This window comes from Suillus fuscotomentosus (assembly GCF_016647785.1).
Source record: "Suillus fuscotomentosus strain FC203 chromosome Unknown F5891scaffold_3, whole genome shotgun sequence".
Lineage (NCBI taxonomy): Eukaryota > Fungi > Basidiomycota > Agaricomycetes > Boletales > Suillaceae > Suillus > Suillus fuscotomentosus.
Window position 1 is genome coordinate 1759307 of NW_024539515.1, and position 18425 is coordinate 1777731.

Here is an 18425-nt window from a genome sequence, read left to right on the forward strand (position 1 = left end):
CCCGGGCCTGTGCCGGCGAGCCGAAAAGAGGGGAGATGACAGGCTTTTTGATGGTCGCACCTTGCTCAGTACGTGTCAAACATATGAAGTTGCACTGATGGACTGATGCATGTGTAGCAAAAATGGCATTTGAAACAAGGCGACGAGATCACGAAACAGTTCTTGATGTTGTTCAATCTTTTGGAGTGTTCAAGTGTTTCGCCCGTGCAAATGTTTCATTGCTAATATATGATGAGCCCCTGGATTAATTTACCTTTCTTCATGCAAAAAATATCTACTTCAACCAATCAATACAAGAACGGCCATCCTCCCTTGATTTTGTTTCAGTGATCCAAGCACTGGATGGTGGTATAACTAGCACGAATGCCATCATCATACGACCACCAAGTTTACCTCTCAACCACACCCATTCTCTGCCGATATGACCATAGTTTCGAATGATCCCACTTGGTGGCCGACCATCAATGAATTTCGTTTTTTCAGCTATTTTTCAGGTTCGTAGAGAGCAGTCAAATGTTGAAGCTGATGTCTCGATCTAACCTTGGTTATGGTTTCGCAGTTGCCGCCTTTGTTGGAGTGACGTATGATTGGGGTGTGCATGATCATATTTGAGGACTGCTGATATCTTACAAGTATTTTCAGCACTTACATTCGGGCAAGAGGTATGTCGATGCTATGACCGGAGCACCCATCTCGCTAAGAATAGTGTCATAGGTTGAACTGGTCTGGGTGAGTAGAGTCTCATGTCAGAGGAACACTCATGAAAGCACACTCAATTACAGAGGCAACGTTGGTCCTTGATGACAGTTCTGTATCTCGGTGTATGTAGCTTGTTTGTCGCTGTTTTCATGTTGTGCTGACTTGAAAGTACCCTGCTAGGTGCGCTACCCTGGATTCTTATTTGCTGCGTATGTTCGGAAGGCTTAACAGTCAGTGTTGTGCTAACTATATATCTCTCATAATCAGCCTGGTCGTAGTGGGTATGTATCCTTAGTACATATTCTCTGTCTTTGCCTCTTCTGACCAACAACATACAGGCAATATTCCGACCATCTCGCTGACAGATACAGTAAGTCTTCTGCACAGATGCCTATTAGCCCCCTCCAATGAACTGTGGTGCCCTATAGGAGTGGGTGCCGTTCTTTACTAGCTTCTTGGTTTACTCATGACTGCCACCCTATACTGTCATAGATGTGAGTCCGTTTAGAGTGTGGTACCCGAGGCAGGTCACTGACTGAATCCATCAGGCTTCATTATGTTTGTCACACGGGATGTGACGAATGCCTTTGTACTACCAATGCTGTGGGGTGAGCTTGGCACTTGCGACACCTCGGTGATATTGACTTGACTGGAACATGCTGCAAGTCATCATCATCACTCGGTTATATGCCATGTATCAAGGATCCAGAAAGATCCTGATATTTCTCATTGTCACCTTCCTGGCTGTTGCCATTTTAAACGGAGGGACAATCGTAATAACAACGATGCGTAGTTCAGGAGGTACGCATAATTGTGGATGAAAACAAACGTGCACGGGGCTCATTGATGGATACTAGTGGAACTCATTTTCTCTGGCACTCATCAGTGCGCGATTGCCTATCCGGAAGTTATTCAACTTCTAAATTCCATTTCTTGGATATTCGGTACCGTGTGGGAGGTCCTCGCACTATGTCTCGCAATCTGGATTGCTGTAAAACACTTCCGTGAACTACAACGACATTCGACGGGAGGGTTTATCGAGGACTGTTTCACAGTGTTGATGAAAACTCACTTAGTTTACTCTGCGAGGCAAGCTCATATTGTGATTGTGATTCCTTTTTTTTACTGAAGGGTCCGATATGGTAGCTTTGTTGCTGTTTCTTGCTCCCATATCATTTTTGATTTCTCTCCCACACTGATCTCAACGGTATGTTAATCTTTCACTTCTGTATGCGACCACGATCCATCATTCCTATAGGGCCAACAATCCATAGGCGCTCAGACTTTGTACGGCTTTCTTCAAATTTTAGAGGTCGTGCACACGTCTGTGCTAGGACCACGCCTGATCCTTGGCATTCGAGAATATAACGCCAAGCTCGTGGCCGACTCTGACGCAGCAACAGGCATGACCTCGATCGCTTTTCAAGAACGTGTGCATATATCAACTAGCAGTAGTGTGTGATGCTCGGTGAAGTTAACGGTTGTCTAGTGCTCTGCAAGGAGCAGGGGAACTTGCTTTTATTTATTCCCACTTTCGTGATAGTATTGATTAAGCTTATTTAGTGCTCTGAAGTAGATTTCGAGACATAGGTCTGGGCAAAGTTTTCGTCGTATATTTAGTTGAGATTCAAATCAGTTATTTAACTACCTGCCATTTCATATCCGAGATTTGCTATACGTGCTGACATTGTTTGCATAAATCGATATCCTAGATATCTCTACTGGCACGAGCTGTCCACCCACGCTTGCACCAACTACTGATCCGATCCTGCATTATGATACAAGTTCAAACTATGACGAACCTAATGTGAAAATCGCCGCTTGCCTCATCTTCACGCGCTTAATAGTTAACGTCCTGCTCAATCAGCGCGACGGCTCTTGAAGAGCGAGGCTTAATGGAACACTTGAATGGTTTGGGGTGGCTAGAAGGACATGCATCCAGATCAGCGCCGGACGTGATCAGATGTATGACATACCTGATTGTGCCTGACAATGGATCAACCTCAGGGGTAATCTCAATACCGTTCTCGACGGCCTTCGAGATATCGAACACGGCTAGTGACATCGCAGCGGACAACCAGACCGAGGCTTCAGCGAGGTAAATACCTGTAAACGAAAATGAATACAACGTCAGAATATAATCTGAGAGTCGGATATACCTGGACAAATACTGCAGAGCAGAAAGTTAGCATGGCACAAAACCTTACCGCATGCTTACCGTCTTCCAAAACCGAAGCAGATCGTGCGTGGATCTGTCTCAGGCTCCTTGCCTAAAAAGCGTTCAGGATTGAATTGCGAAGGGTTAGCATATCTCTTCGGGTCATTCAGCATGAACCTGCCATTATATTTTGTTCAAACATCGAATATGAGAATAAAGAATATACTAACCAGATGTTAGTCATGACCATGGAACCTTTTGGGATGTAGTACCCGTCATGAATGTCGTCCTTAGAGACGCAGTGGGCAAAACCTGACATTGAAACACGCTCGGCAACTCAATAATGCGTCAAATGAAACACACAAACCGGTAGGGATAACAGAATGCCATCGTAAGGCCTCTTTAACAAGCGCTCCGATGTAGGGGAGTGTGTCTTGGTCGTCGAAGGAGGGAAGACGATCAGGACCGATGACAGCATCTATTTCAGCCTGAGCCTTCTTCTGCACGTCAGGGAACAGCGTCATAGCTAGGAAGAACGCATTGATAGTAGAGACAGTCTGGGAAAAAGTGTACCGCTCTCAGAAGATGATTGTCAGAAATATGGGGGAGGGACCAACAGTGTCGGAACCGCCGGAGTATAGGGTTGCAGCAGACCATTTCACGATGTGCTCGTCTTCCGCTGACAAACTACCACCTCTCAACAGATTCGATGTGAAAGACTCCGGGGCAGTGCCAGCAGCCTGTGTAAGTTAAACTTCAACGCATACTCACAGAGTTATAAATGATTGTTACCATCTGATCCACGACGAAATTGTATGGTGCACAAACCAATTCTTCAAGGTTGTCGTGCCATTTGCGGGCCAGACGTTTGAAGCCAGCACCAGGGAACCATTCGGGGACCTTGATCACTAAAAGTGGTGAGGCCATTGGAAGCAAACGTCTGAATGCTGTGGCTTACAGAATGGCACAACATCAGCCATGAAAGCCCCAGGAGCGGTGGCACGCGACCACTGATCCAGAACGCGTTCCGCAAGGTCAACGAAGGGATCGTCGTTCTCTTTCACCTCGTACCCATGAGAGATGCGCAGAATCACAGCGCCAGCGGTGCTATAAAGATCAAGATCGTGTCAATGCAATGATAAATGATACGTACTGTCGAACATGCGCCTGCAGTTGATCGGGTTTCGCGAGCACACGCTTGAGGAACCGGTGAGTCTCGACCTCCTCGACCTGGTTGTATATGGCCACAGCGGCGCGGGTGCCAATGACGCTGTGGAAATTTTTGCGGTGCCGGCGCAGATGGTCGCCATAAGGGAGGAGGGTCATGACGTTCTTCCAGCCAATAAGTTCGCCGCCAACAGGAAGAATAGGACGGTCAGAGTAAATAGCGCTCTTGTTGTCCAGCATGTCTATCGCGATCTTGACAGAGTTCACCACTACGATGTGTTGACCGAGAACATTAATATGCGAAATGTCACCTGTCGACAAGACGTTGAAATGCAAGACTGTGTGAAACAAGAGATACTCACCATACTTATTACCCCAATCTGTGAAGGTGAGCCAGGGCCTGATGTAGGGCATGTCCAGGACGTTCCCAATGATAGGCCACCCCGGAGGACCAGGGGGATATGGAGGGTTCTTCTTATTGAAGACTTGCTTAAGCAAATATACTCCGACACAAGCAAGGCATAGGTCGAGTGCGGTGACGTTGGTGAGAGCCAACATGATCTAGTACTAGGAGAGAACGATCAACTCGAGAGTGGGGTTATAGTGAAGCTTGCAGGACGATATGAAAAGATTCCTATACTGACCATCTTATTTATAACTGAACTTAAGCTTGGGCCCGTCACGAGGCTTGATTATTTTGAAAAAGTCAGGACGGAAAAGATCATCAATCTCAGTGGAAACCTACATCAAGCATCATGATAAGACTCGGAGCTGAGCGCTCAGCGCTCATTACCGAGTACTGTTTCGTACATTGCACTGTCACCTGTCGCTAACGACCGCCCGCCTGGTGGCGAATTTCTCGCTACCACCAGGGAGTGGGTGTTACAGTGGGACACGTCCGGAAAATGGCCACTCTAGGGCTAATCTACATATTCAAGTTAGTAGACTCATGGGCCAAAGCCTGTATTGGAGGCTAATCAGTTGACAATCGTACGTCTTCATTTAGACATTGGCAGCATATGTCAGTTGCGTCATATTTCTTGTTATCATCTTGCACCATGTGCTATGTACTTCACCTTCGACACTCAGCCACAGATCTGCCATGCTCGTATATTGGCAGTAGCGCCGTTTCGCGTCGTGACACCTCAGCGTCGTCCTAAACACACGCTGAGACTCATCTTGTTCTAGTTCTCACCAGTCTGGGACTACTAAACCAGTCTGTCTATGAGGCGAGCCGTCGCTGGAGTCTACGCATAGGGCTAGGGGGCTTTGGTGCTTCGGGCTGAGTTGAAGCGGCAGTATCGGATCTCTGTCGTGCATGGTGTGTAGTAGTAGCTTATTGAAGTTATCGTACCAGGCTATGCCAGTGACAAGGCCCACAAAGGGTTTTTCGATCTTAGACTCTTGGGTTCTGCTTTCGCAGATGTTATGGGTATGTGTGTCAAAGAGTGCGAGTGCTTCTTGAAGAATCCAGTGACGTTCCGAGTCTGATGCCCAGTGAAAATCGGTCCTAGCGATATCTACGGCAAACGACGATGATATAAAATATATGCCAGGAATATTGTAATAACTACGCAAATCGATAAATGTAAACAATATGTCAACAACGCTCGATCAATTATCAAATGGGTTTCAAATACACATTTGACAATGCGCTCAGTAAATGTTGAACATGTTGAAATTCTTTCAACTTTGACTTGACTTTGCTCAATATTTCAACGTTTGAACATTCTTGCGCATCAGCTGCGCACGCACCATCACTTCACGCAATGACGTCAATATGCAGCAGACCAATATTGGGACATTCCATCCCTACTCGCTTCCGAATCTCAGCTTTCTTCTTCCCCTCCATCATCTCGTCTTCCTCTCAGCAAAACCTTGCCGTTGACCTCAACCATCCTGGCATCATCTGACACATAACTTTCTCATGGCCACTAACAAGATAAGTATTAGGCTTTTTCATGGCTCAATCCATTTGCTGATCCCACCCACTCGACCGTCGGCCGTTCTTGTGACAAGTAAGCGCTATTCACGGTGCATATATGCACATATTTTGAACATTGTGAGTTATTTGGCATTGTCAGGTTCATTCACTGACTGTTTTACATCATCGCTAGCTCAATACCATTGTCCCGATGATCGACACATCCAGCGGCTTCAACAGATACACCGTTACAAGACAGTCAATTGGTGAGTTCCATTAAAAGCTACCTAATGTACTTTAACTGATATCTATTGCTGTAGAACGAGGCAGCTGCCATCATTGTAAGTACTGTCTACTTGCCTGGCAAGTATATTCTGACAATGATTTGTTTCGGTCAAGGACTCCCATGTGCCAGAAGCTAGTGGACTACATCATCCTGATGCGCGGGTGGGGGTGCTATGGTATATAGAGTATTGTATTTGTAATTTTTCATAATACAATTATTTTTGGTCGATTTGCGTTGATGAGCAAATATGCACAAGTCAATTGGGAACTACGGGAATATACTAGAATCTATGGTACACAAACACAATCGATGATACAATATCTCGCTCGATGCGAGTCGCTAAACATCGACTATAAGTCTCATTTTTCTCCGGAAATCGACGTGAATATTGTCACAATATTTCCGTCGTTTTCCGGAGATATGGCTAGGACCGTTTCTCACTGGGTCTGATGTTTGAGTTTTATTTTTCCCTGTGGTGTCACATGCATATTGTGCTCACGTGATCAACATGTTTTGGCACACGTGCCAACTGTTTATCAAGTCATCACCTCTCTCCTGTGACAGCCTGAGTGTTCCCCACTAGTTTCATCTGCAAATCGATCATCTTCACCCATTGCAGAGTATGCACGGTCAACAGCATGGAACAGGAAGATATGTACAGTTGTATCGCGATGTGATAGCCGATCCTGCATTATGATACAATGTTGAAACTATGACGGACCTAGATGTCAGGTGTGAAAATCGCCGCTTGCCTTAGCTCTGTGATTCATATTCTCGTGCTCAATAGTCAACGTCCTGTTCAATGAGCGCGACGGCTCTTGAAGAGCGAGGTTCAATAGAACACTTGAAAGGTTTAAGGTGGCTAGAAGGATATACATCTGGATCAGCGCCGGACGCGATCAGATATCCAACATACCTGATTGTGCCTGATAACGGATCGACCTCAGGGGTGATCTCAATACCGTTCTCGACGACCTTCGAGATATCAAACACGGCCAGTGACATCACAGCGGACAACCAGACCGAGGCTTCAGCGAGATGAATACCTGTAAACGAAAATCAACTGAACGTCAGAATACAGTTTGGGAGCCGGACATACCTGGACAAATACTGCAGAGCAGAAAGTTAGCACGGCACAAAAACCTACTGCATGCTTACCGTCGTCCAAAACCGAAGCAGATCGTGCGTGGGTCTGTCTCAGGCTCCTTGCCTAAAAAGCGCTCAGGATTGAATTGCGAAGGGTTAGCATATCTCTTTGGGTCGTTCATCATGAACCTGCCATCATATTCTGTTCAAATGTTGAATATGGAAAAAAGAGGTACCGACCAGATGTTAGTCATTATCAAGGAACCTTTTGGGATGTAGTACCCATCATGGATGTCGTCCTGAGAGACGCAGTGGGCAAAACCTGACATTGAAATATCGCTCGGCAACTCAATAATGCGTTAGATGAAATACACAAACCGGTAGGAATAACAGAATGCCATCGTAGGGTCTCTTTAACAAGCGCTCCGATGTAGGGGAGATAATCTTGGTCGGCGAAGGAGGGAAGACGATCAGGACCGATGACAGCATCTATTTCAGCCTGAGCCTTCTTCTGCACGTCAGGGAATAGCGTCATAGCTAGGAAGAACGCATTGATAGTAGAGACAGTCTGGGAAAAGTGTGCCGCTCTCAGAAGATGATTGTTAGAAATATAGAGCGAGGGACCAACTGTGTCAGAAGCACCGGCGTATAGGGCTGCAGCAGACCATTTCACAATGTGCTCGTCTTCAGCTGCCAAACTACCGCTTCTCAACAGATTCGATGTGAAAGACTCCGGGGCAATGCCAGCAGCCTGTGGAAGTCAAACCTTAACGCATACTCACAGAATTATAAATGATTGTCACCATCTGATCCACGACGAACTTGTGTGGTGCACAAACCAATTCTTCAAGGTCATCGTGCCATTCGCGGGCCAGACGCTTGAAGTCAGCACCAGGGAACCATTCAGGGACCTTGATCACTAAAAGTGGTGAGGCCATTGGAAGCAAACATCTGAATGATATGGCTTACAGAATGGCACAACATCAGCCAGGAAAGCCCCAGGAGCGGTGACATGTGACCACTGGGCCATAACGCGGTCTGCAAGGTCGACGAAGGGATCGTCGTTCTCTTTCACCTCGTACCCATGAGAGATGCGCAGAATCACAGCGCCAGCGGTGCTATAAAAATCAAGATCGTGTTGGTGCAAAGATACATGATACGTACTGTCGAACATGCACCTGCAGTTGATCGGGTTTCGCGAACAGACGCATGAGGAACCGGTGAGTCTCGACCTCCACGACCTGGTTGTATATGGCCACAGCGGCGCGAGTGCCAATGACGCCGTGGAAATTTTTGCAGTGCCGGCGCAGCTGGTCGCCATAAGGGAGGAGAACCATAACATTCTTCCAGCCAATAAGTTCGCCGCCAACAGGAAGAGTAGGACGGTCAGAGTAAATGGTGCTCTTGTTGTCCAGCATGTCCATCGCAGTCTTGACAGAGTTCACCACTACGATGTGTCGACCCAGAACATTAATATGCGAAATGTCACCTGTCGACAAGACGTTGAAATGCAAGGTTGTGTGAAACAAAAGACACTCACCATACTTATTACCCCAATCTGTGAAGGTGAGCCAGGGCCTGATGTATGGCACGTCCAGGACGTTCCCAATGATAGGCCGCCCTGGAGGACCAGGGGGATATGGAGGATTCTTCTTATTGAAGACTTGCTTAAGCAAATATACTCCGACACAAGCAAGGCATAGGTCGAGCGCAGTGACGTTGGTGAGAGCCAACATGATCTAGTACTAGGAGAGGAAGATCAACTCGAAAGTGGGGTTGTAGTAGAGCTTGCAGGATGAAATCAAAGAAGTCCTATACTGACCACCTTATTTATAGCTCTTGGGCCCATCACGAGGCTGCCCTACCTGAAAAAAGTACGGATAGGAAATCAATACCTCCATCAAGCATTAGTGATAAGACTCGGAGGTCATACCAAGTACCGTGTCGCACATTGCACTGTCACTAGTACTGTTGAAGTTAATACCGTCCGGGGCAAAATTTTCGCTACCGTCAGATAGTGGGTGTTACAGTGGGACTCGTCCGGTAGATGGCCGCTGAGGCCAACCTACGTATTAGCAGACTCTTGGACCAAAGTCTAAGACTGATAACTACACTGTGTATGAGGCGAGCCGTCGTTGCAGTCTGTAGATGTGGCTAGGGAGCTTTGGTGCTGAGTTTAAACGGTGGTGATCGCCGTTGTGTCACGGTGTAGTAGCTTATTACCATACTTACTATGATGGCAGTGACGAGCTTTTTTCGCTCGCCCGCAAAGGGTGAATCTTGAAGATCTTGAAGCTTGATTTTCAACGGCTGACGTTCTGCAAGCCGACAAGTCGGAAAAGAATACAGACAGCATGTGGTCCAGAGATAGAGATCTTCGAATATCTGACCTGCCAGAATGGCCTCGGGAAGCACACTGCACAGCAGAGCCGGCCATGCCAGCATGTGTTCTTTTCTCCTTGAGAGAACGTGTCCCCTTCGTATCAGGACCTCGAAATCCTGCATGTCGTCTCCACGTTCCATAAGATACTTCGCGCAGCTGGCCCTTGCATAGTCTTTCGCAATCGCAGTGATATTTTTTGGTGTCGTCTGCAGTGTGGAATCTTGGGTGCTTTGGGCATGGTGTGGACAAAGGTATGTCTTGCTGACACGAGACGCTGACAGAACGCAAGTCACAGATAAGTTTTGTGACCTGCGCTTTACCTGCGTTTCGTGTGTTAGAGTAAACAGAGCAAATCGTGATAAAAATGATAAATGACTTTGACAAAAATTTAGCGAAACAGAAAACCAGTCACGTGACAAGAAGGTGAAATCAACAAAATTGGTTTTCTATTTTTCGGAATGAGCAATATTATTTCACGTTCTATCACGATCGATCTCGTCTGACCTGTGGAGGAACGATACACGCGGGAGGTTTTACGACACGCTAGAACAAAGGTACGAGTCTCAGTATTCGTTTCGAATCTCTATTAACAATTGTTTGTACCTAGAACAAAGGTACGACTAGATGTACGTCAGCGCTTGCGCTCGAACGTTACAGTGGGACTTGTACTTACGTCTCAGTATTCGTTTCGAATCTGAGACGCATCGACGAAAACAGCGTCCTCTTATACGGTGAGTCTGCCAGCAATAGCTTTGATGAAAATATATACTTAAAGAACGAAAAGATTGCCGACGTTGACACGTCGTCGACGTTCTCCGTTTGGAGACGCTCGCACTCGATGTGCTCTATTCTTCGGCCGTATCGTCCTTTCCTTTCTCGGCTGGTGGCCCTCTCTCTCTCGGCCTTACTTCCCTCGGACACATCGGCTCTCAACACTCCCCCTCGAGCGTTGTCCAAACGCATCAATGTCCTCAACCTCTGGAGTCGGGGACGTGCCAATGGCTTTGTGAACGCGTCCGCGACGTTGTCGTCACTGGGGCAGTAGATTATCTTGAAGGTACCGTCCTTCACGTGGCCGCGTACGAAGTGGTATCGCAGGTCTATGTGCTTGGTGCGCGATTGGAATTTTCCCGTCGAGACTAACGCTATAGCAGCTTGGTTGTCGCAGAAGACGGGTGTGGGGAGGTCTTGGACGTCGTAGAGCTCGCGGATGAGGAGTTGCAGGTAAAGTACTTCCCTTGCCACGCTGGTCAACGCTATGTACTCAGCTTCAGCCGTTGACAGGGCTATGATAGGCTGTTTGCGCGCGCTCCACGAAATGGGGCCTCCATGGAGCAGTACGATGTACCCGCTCATGGAGTGCCTATGTGGCTGCGATGCCCAATCGGCATCGACAAACGCCTCAATTCCTCCCTCGCTGGATCCCAACGTCAGCTCATAGTCTGCGGTGCCTTTCAGGTACCGCAGGGCACGTTTGGTGGCCTCCCAATGGGGTCTCCCCGGATTCCTCATAAATTGCGACAGTGTTGCCACCGCAAAAGCAATATCTGGCCGGGTACTCGTAGCTGCGTACATTAACGAACCGATCGCGCGTTGATATGGTACGTCTCGCATAGCTTGGAGTTCGGCGTGTGTTGCAGGGGACTGATCTATGGAAAGGACAGTACCTGGTTCCATGGGCGTGTGCAGGACCTTCGCGTCCTCCAGGTGGAACCTTTCGAGGATCGTCTCGACGTATGCCTTCTGTGAAAGTGTCAAGGTGCGTGCTACGCGGTCCCTCGTCACCTTCAGCCCCAATAACCAGCTCAACTCCCCTAGGTCGCTAATCTCGAAGTGCGCGCGCAGCTCGGACTTAAACCGATGGATATGGGATATATGGTTGGCGGTGACGGCCATGTCGTCGACAGAGACGGTGATGACGACGTGTTCGCGCGAGGTGCGTTTGTAGAAAACGGCTTGATCTACTTTTGACCTGCTGAAGCCCATTTCATTGAAGGCTCCAGCTAGCTCCTGCGCCCACTCATATCCTGCTTGTTTGAGTCCAGGTAAGCTTCTTTTCAGCTTCAGTACCTTCCCTTCCTGACCATCCTTCAAGTATCCAGGGGGCGCTCGCATATATATGTCCTCCTGCAGACTCGCATATAGGTACGCACTTTTAATATCGACTTGGTGTATTTCCCAGTCGCGCTGAGCAGCCATCGTTAGGACTGCACGTATCGTGCTCATATTGGCCGTGGGGGCGAAGGTTTCAAAGAAATCGACCCCGTACTTCTGGCGCTGCCCATTTGCAACTAGGCGCACGCGAAGCTTCAGCTTCTCGCCGTCCGGCCCGCACTTTGTGGCCAGGACGTAATGGCATGGGATAAGGTTTACGCCTCGAGGTGCGTCTACGATTTCCCACGTACCTAGCTTCTCGAGTTGACTGACTTCGTAATTGATGGCTTCTTGCCACTCTGCAGCGTCTGGGCCCTTCAAGGCTTGTTGGAGGGTCGGCTCTGGTTGGACGGCAGCCAATGCTAGGTGAATATGCGCCTCTTCATCCAAGAGGTCGAGTTCTGACGCTTCCAACAGGCTTTCCATGGTTAGGGCTGCTGTTTGGCCCTCATTCAGCGCCGCATAGTACCCTGGGGGTGGTCTTACCCTCGTCGACCTCGCTTCAGGAGTAGATGGTTGAGGTTGCTTAGGAGTAGAAGGTTGAGGTTGCTGAGGAGTAGATGGTTGGGGTTGCTTAGGAGTAGAAGGTTGAGGTTGCTGTGGCATGGTGATGGGCTGGATGCTACTAGGTGAGTTATTATTACCGTTGCCGCTGTTATGTTCGTTGACTACAGCAGACTCCCCCTCGTCTGGCATACCATCGGCTGCCAGGATCGGCGTGAAGGTCACATTCCTCTCCACCGAGACACGCCGTCTGCCGGGCCAATACACCCGGTATCCTTTACTTTCAGCGTCTACCCCCACAAAAACTGCCTCCTCCGCCCTCGCCTCCAGCTTACCAGCCTCCAGCATATGGACGAAGACCCTGGCCCCAAATTCATGGGCCTGCGACAAGTCCGGCTTGGACTTGCGCACCAACTCGTAGGGCGTGCTACCTGGGATCGCCCTTGAAGGTAGGCGATTCTTGAGCCAAGTGGCGTAACTAACGGCCTCGGCCCACAGGTACTTTGGCATATCTCTGCCTAGGAGCATTGCTCTCGCATGCTCGACGAGTGTCCGGTTGAGTCGTTCAGCGACACCATTCTGTTGGGGTGAGTCGTGCACTGTTAGCTGCCGCTCTATACCTTGCTGACGCAAGTATTGATCGAACTCGGCGCTCAGATACTCTCCTCCTCTGTCCGAACGGATTTTGCGCACGCGCACACCTGGTGATTGACGGGCCACCCATGCCTCATAGGACTTGAACGCGGTAAGTGCGTCACTCTTTTGTTTGAGGAACTCGAGTCGCGTCTGCCGGCTAAAGTCGTCCGTGAAACTGACATAATATTTACAGCCTCCCAAACTCGTCGTCTGCGCCGGTCCCCAGAGGTCCGTATGGACTAGTTCTCCGTATGTAAGTGCGCGCATCTTCGTTTCTCTTGGGAAGGACTGCTGAGCTGACTTAGCTTTCACGCAGACTTCACAGAACTGGATGGCGGGCGCCGGATCTATGTCTATGCCCAGGATTAGGCCCTTCTTGACTGCGTCAAGAAGGGCCGCATGTGATACGTGCCCTAGGGCACGATGGACATCATTGATGGTAAGCTTTGTCCTGGCGACGTTGGCACGATGCTTACGGTCAGACGTTACAGCGTAAAGTCCCTGGACTTGGGGTATTTCTGCGATCGTCCTTCGTTCGGGGGGAGCAGACAGTATCCTGCACATTCCTCCTTCGAACAGCACGGCCAAACCGGCGGAGGCGATCTTATTGGTGGAGATAAGGGTAAATGCCATGGAGGGGGCATATAGGACGTCTTTTAGCGTCACGGTCGTTCATTTCGAGCCCAACGGTAAGTCCATCCTCACGTCTCCTCGTCCTGTCGCATTGACAGTAGCTCCATTCGCAGTGTATATCTTCTGCGGGGCGATCTCGACGAAGGATACGAATTTTGCCCTATCCGGGCAGAAATGAGAGGTCGCGCCGGAGTCTACTATTGCTCCTCAGCGCTCTGGAGGTACGTCCATCGATTTTGCTATGACTGCGAGGTCTGACGTAGCGAAAGCGTAGTTGTCCTTTGGCTCCGGCTCTTTGGCTACATTGGCACTTTGTTTTTGGGTGCGTCCTCCTTGTCTCTGCCATTGATTCGGCCCCTGACCTTCTTTTCCTCCACCTTTTCGCCAACAGTCACTCTTCCAGTGGCCCTTACGATCGCAGTTCGTACAGACTGCATCGGGGTTGGATTTTGGAGCCGAGCTCTGTGAGCTCGTGCTCCTCCCTGCGTTTGTTCTCGCGGAGAGCGCACTGTTGGTCCCGCGTTTGTTGGGACGTCGTTCGGTGAGTAACCGGTGCTCGTATTCCTCTGTGATGATGGTGATGAGTTCGTAGGGCGAGAGGGGAGTTTTCGTTATCTTGGCCGCTGCGTTCATCGACGACAGTAGCGGCCGGTAGGATTCAGGTAAGGACCCTAGGATGATGGCATGAAAGTCCGTATCAACGACAGCTACCCCCATTCCAGCTAACGACTCCCTCAGGCGCAAAAGCTCTGAAAAATGAGCCTTGACGTCACCACCTTCTTCGCACCTCGTCTCCTGGAGCCTCCGTCTCAGATCTATCTGGACGAGTTCGGTTTTGCCTTCATGTATGTGGCATATTTCCTTCCAGATTTCGGACGCGGATGCTAACTTTTGGACGCGTAACAGCAGCCGATCTGTGATCGTGCAAAATATTTGCTGTTTTACGAGTGAGTTCTTTTGTTGATACTCATCGGTCTTTGCGTCGAGCTCATCGATTTCTTTCTGCGTAGGTGTTGTACCATCCGGCTTCGTAACGGCCCCCGTAGAGCTCTTTACGAAAGGCGTAGGCTCTTTAGCTCGTCCATCGGTATATCTCGTAAGTCCTCGTGCACCTATAGCCGTTAACGTCCTTTCCTTGTAGGTTATCCAGTTCGAGCCGTCTTCGGCGAGCTTCGGGATGTTAAAAAGGTTTGAATTGGTGCTGGGAGTCGACGAGTCCATGGAGGAGTCAGGGCTCATAACCTGTGGATGAACGATACACGCGGGAGGTTTTACGACACGCTAGAACAAAGGTACGAGTCTCAGTATTCGTTTCGAATCTCTATTAACAATTGTTTGTACCTAGAACAAAGGTACGACTAGATGTACGTCAGCGCTTGCGCTCGAACGTTACAGTGGGACTTGTACTTACGTCTCAGTACATCAGGGAAAACCTCCTTCACAAAATCAAGGTAATTTCACAAACTCGCATGAAAATACTGAGAATTCGGTAAATTATTTGTATTCAAAGGTATTTCAACAAATTTCATTGTAATGCTCAGACAAGTGTTAAATAAGCATGTCGGTCACTGAAGGGGTTTACAAAGAAGGTGGAACAGCACTCCAGAACAGTGCTACTCGTCCACTCACGAGGTGCCGCTACGCCGAAATTAGGTATAAGATGAATGCTCCTACAGATATCTGATATCTCAATGATGCTTGCCAGACGTTCTCCATGACGAATCAAGCGGGCAACTTTGTACAACCCATGGTGTGATTCCGGTTGCTGGAATGGAGTGAACCATTCCACATAGGCAAGGTGGGTGGGTGGTTGTGCAGGTCCAGCGCGGAATAACACATTCGAAGCTTGATTTGTTAGCGTAAAGACGACACGGACTTGCGCAACACGGTAACCTTCAGTGATCGAGTGAGATTAGTGACTAACATGTTCAATGCACCATACAAAACGCACCATCCACGCCTGTTGTCCCGCCGTCCCCTTCGTTGACCAAAACTGTGTCAAAACGCGCGGGGATCATATGCCCTCGCTTGTCCTCTTGTGATGGTTGACAATGGACAGAATCCACGGTGACACTCGAGTCCTGGATCCCCCGAGCATTGATTGAGTTGAATTTGATCCTGTGGAACGTAGCCACAGTATCAAAGGGAATAATGATGTGAGCGGCCTCGCGTTCGAGTTGTGCTGCAGACAAACCAGGTTGATTTCTCCCGACGACGTAACGAGCCAAAGCTTCAGTGAAAAATGTGGCGCCATACTCCCGCACAATGCGGTCCAACTGGACACGCTTGATGGTCGGGTGTTTAGTCATCTTGATTGCGCGACGATAATCCATGTCTGGAGGTATGATTTCTTGCGGGGCAATATCACCAACGAGACGCCATTGGACAAAGTTGTCGTGCCATAGAATCTTCTCCCGTCTTTCGAGCCAGAGTGTCATTTGAGTGTACTCGTCTTTATGGTTGGTAGCCCTATAGGCATCCTTCGTGAGGTCGATGTGTAAACGTTCTGTGTACTCGGTGTTGTAGTTGTCAGTTGTACCATACGTTTTTATCATATGTACATAGTGACGGAAGCCGTGAAGCTTCGGAAGGTTGAAATTCGAGCGGATTCCAAGATCAAGGAAGATGTCCTTATTGTCGTGAAAGCGTGTTAAGGCATCATCGAGAAGTGCCAGTGTTTCGTCCGTATGACAAGGGTATTGCGCAAGGTACAGGAAATCAAGGATGGCACGAACAGCACGAGTAAGGCGAGCATTGTTGAGATTTCCAGGCAACCGTATGCCAATGACAATGCCGAGCAGGAAGCGACAGATTTGATTGTGCTCCGTTCCACTAACACGCGAGAGATTACTGATACCCTTGAGAAACAATCGGATATTATGGTTTGGGGGAAGTCTACGACAACGAGCATCAATTTCGGCTTCGCTATATGCCTCCTTGATCCACTCGATGAGGTGCTTTACAATACCCTGGTAGAGTTGATGTAACACGTCCGGCGTGATGGATTGGAATATATTAGCATGCGGGAGATCCAGCCAGAATGGTTTGTAGATGGGCTTAATGCCGCGCTCCTGGCATGCTTGTCTCCACAAGTCATAGTCCTCATCAACGAGCGACAATGCAGCGACAATTGCCTCGAGGTCTCGCAGCTTGACAGGAACATCAGGACTTCCCAACTCCTCATGCGGGACATCGCATTTTGGGCATTCTCCAGATTTTATCCCAGTTGTCAACAACTGTTCCGGGTAATCGGCGGAATAACATGCGACAATCGGATGTCCTCGACGCACAACTCCATCCCCACTAGCCATAGCAACACCATCCTTGCCGGGGACTCTCAGAGGCTCCAGAATGTGACGCACACAAGCATGAAATAAATTTGTGGCCGTTCGGCGCCTCGCAGCCTTGTTTGTGATATGTTCGAGTTTTGAGGTTGGTAGATAGGCCAGGAGAATCCACGCCCGTCGAGATGGCTTTCGACGGATCTCCTTCGGAATGTTGCCTATTGTCATATAGACAGGATAGGCAGATTTGTTCCTAAACATGGTGACCTGCGTCTTGTCGGAGGAAAGGATGATGGGTATGACTGTTGCGCCAGGTTTCTCTGCTTCGAGTTCTTTCTAAATGATATTGTGGTAAGTTCAATATGAATCAGAACGTTTTTCAAAAGACTCGCCTGCGTGGACCACCACCACTTTCCTGTATGCATATCATGATACATTCGGATTGTTTTGTCAGCATCGACATAATGGCGTTCGGGAGTGTAGTTGAGGTGTTGCGAGAAATCCGGATCTGAATAAAGGGCTTTGACGCACTCCATGACGTCACGCGAGTACACGTCAAATGCTTCGTCTGCAACAATGATTTCTTCACGTTTGAAACGAGGTCGTCGGCATGGTAAGTGTCGGTCAATGATTTGATTGAGTTCACGGGTGTTTCGATACGAAAGACCTAAGGCATCATGAAGCTATAGAAACGTAGTTAAAAAGTTGGCCCATTCATGACCCAAGAAAATGAAGACTCACCCCTTCGACTGCAAGCAGCTCTGAAAAAGCAGTTGAGCCCGATCCACGAAGTTTTGCCCACTTTGCAACCTCGTAGTCTATGCGAGATGTGAAGGGAGCCCAAACATTGTCTGCGCCTTGCAGAGCATTGTTATAAGACTCGAAAGCGGTAGTGCCAGAGTTAAGTATTGGAGCACCTGCATGGCGCCGCGGAAATTTCTCAATAGTGGGCTGGCGACCAAGGGCTTTCTCCGCTTCTTGTCGTTCGGCTGCATGTGATTGTGGCAACATATCTGACTCCTCAAAAACATCAACGTCGATATCCTGCGGTACAGGATCTGCAGGGCGTTCCCACCCATTCTCAACCTCAACCTCTGCATTGTGATCCTCTTCCTCGCCATCAGAATCCAAAGGAGGCTCCGCCGCTGCAACTTCGTCATTATCATCTGGCCATTCCAGATCTTGTTCGTTGTAGTGGCCAAAATAGTCTCCTGTAAATTCCGTTAGATGACGAGGATCAACATTGTCATCTCCATCATCAAGACCGTCAGAATTCTCAACCTCAGGCTCTGACTGAGGAAAAAGACCAGAATGTTGTAATAGGGCTGCGCATGATGGATTCGTGGTCTTGGCTAGGTGATGGGAGTATCCAGCGTGCTCGAAGTTTTTGGTGCAACCTGGGCAAGTGATCATTTTGTTGGCAACAAAACAGGCGGTAGGTAGTGGTGGTAGGTAGGTAGGTAGTGATGGGTAGTAGAGAGACGGTGCAAACCTTACAGCGTGCTATCCAG

At 48.7% G+C, this 18425-nt stretch overlaps 4 protein-coding genes across 4 annotated transcripts; 1 reads left to right on the forward strand and 3 right to left on the reverse strand.

The window, feature by feature from the left end:
- Positions 1-525: 525 nt before the first annotated feature.
- F5891DRAFT_1181790 (uncharacterized protein) lies at positions 526-2161 on the forward strand (the record flags this gene model as incomplete). The annotated part of the gene is made up of 13 exons (XM_041366064.1): positions 526-592; positions 643-662; positions 715-729; positions 783-821; positions 880-908; positions 967-980; positions 1038-1069; positions 1151-1193; positions 1248-1307; positions 1366-1500; positions 1557-1755; positions 1831-1906; positions 1958-2161. The coding sequence occupies 13 exons, from the start codon at positions 526-528 to the stop codon at positions 2159-2161; spliced, it is 933 nt and encodes a 310-aa protein (XP_041233089.1).
- Positions 2162-2183: 22 nt separating this feature from the next.
- On the reverse strand, positions 2184-4582 carry F5891DRAFT_1231619 (cytochrome P450; the record flags this gene model as incomplete). Its single annotated transcript, XM_041369578.1, has 11 exons — positions 2184-2621; positions 2676-2805; positions 2859-2869; positions 2918-3034; positions 3088-3169; positions 3225-3414; positions 3475-3597; positions 3650-3765; positions 3816-3964; positions 4011-4335; positions 4387-4582. The coding sequence occupies 11 exons, from the start codon at positions 4580-4582 to the stop codon at positions 2540-2542; spliced, it is 1521 nt and encodes a 506-aa protein (XP_041233090.1). The 3' UTR covers positions 2184-2539.
- A 2432-nt stretch (positions 4583-7014) lies between these two features.
- On the reverse strand, positions 7015-9215 carry F5891DRAFT_1274306 (cytochrome P450; the record flags this gene model as incomplete). The annotated part of the gene is made up of 11 exons (XM_041370170.1): positions 9143-9215; positions 8861-9059; positions 8485-8809; positions 8290-8438; positions 8124-8239; positions 7699-8071; positions 7561-7642; positions 7393-7509; positions 7334-7344; positions 7151-7280; positions 7015-7096 (listed from the first exon to the last, which is right to left on the reverse strand). The coding sequence occupies exons 1-11, from the start codon at positions 9167-9169 to the stop codon at positions 7015-7017; spliced, it is 1611 nt and encodes a 536-aa protein (XP_041233091.1). The 5' UTR covers positions 9170-9215.
- A 5944-nt stretch (positions 9216-15159) lies between these two features.
- Positions 15160-18132, reverse strand: F5891DRAFT_1100843 (uncharacterized protein). Its single transcript, XM_041363573.1, has 4 exons — positions 17656-18132; positions 17303-17597; positions 15582-17246; positions 15160-15523 (listed from the first exon to the last, which is right to left on the reverse strand). Exons 1-4 carry the CDS (start codon positions 17923-17925, stop codon positions 15168-15170), a joined length of 2586 nt encoding a protein of 861 aa, XP_041233092.1. The 5' UTR covers positions 17926-18132; the 3' UTR covers positions 15160-15167.
- Positions 18133-18425: the final 293 nt, after the last annotated feature.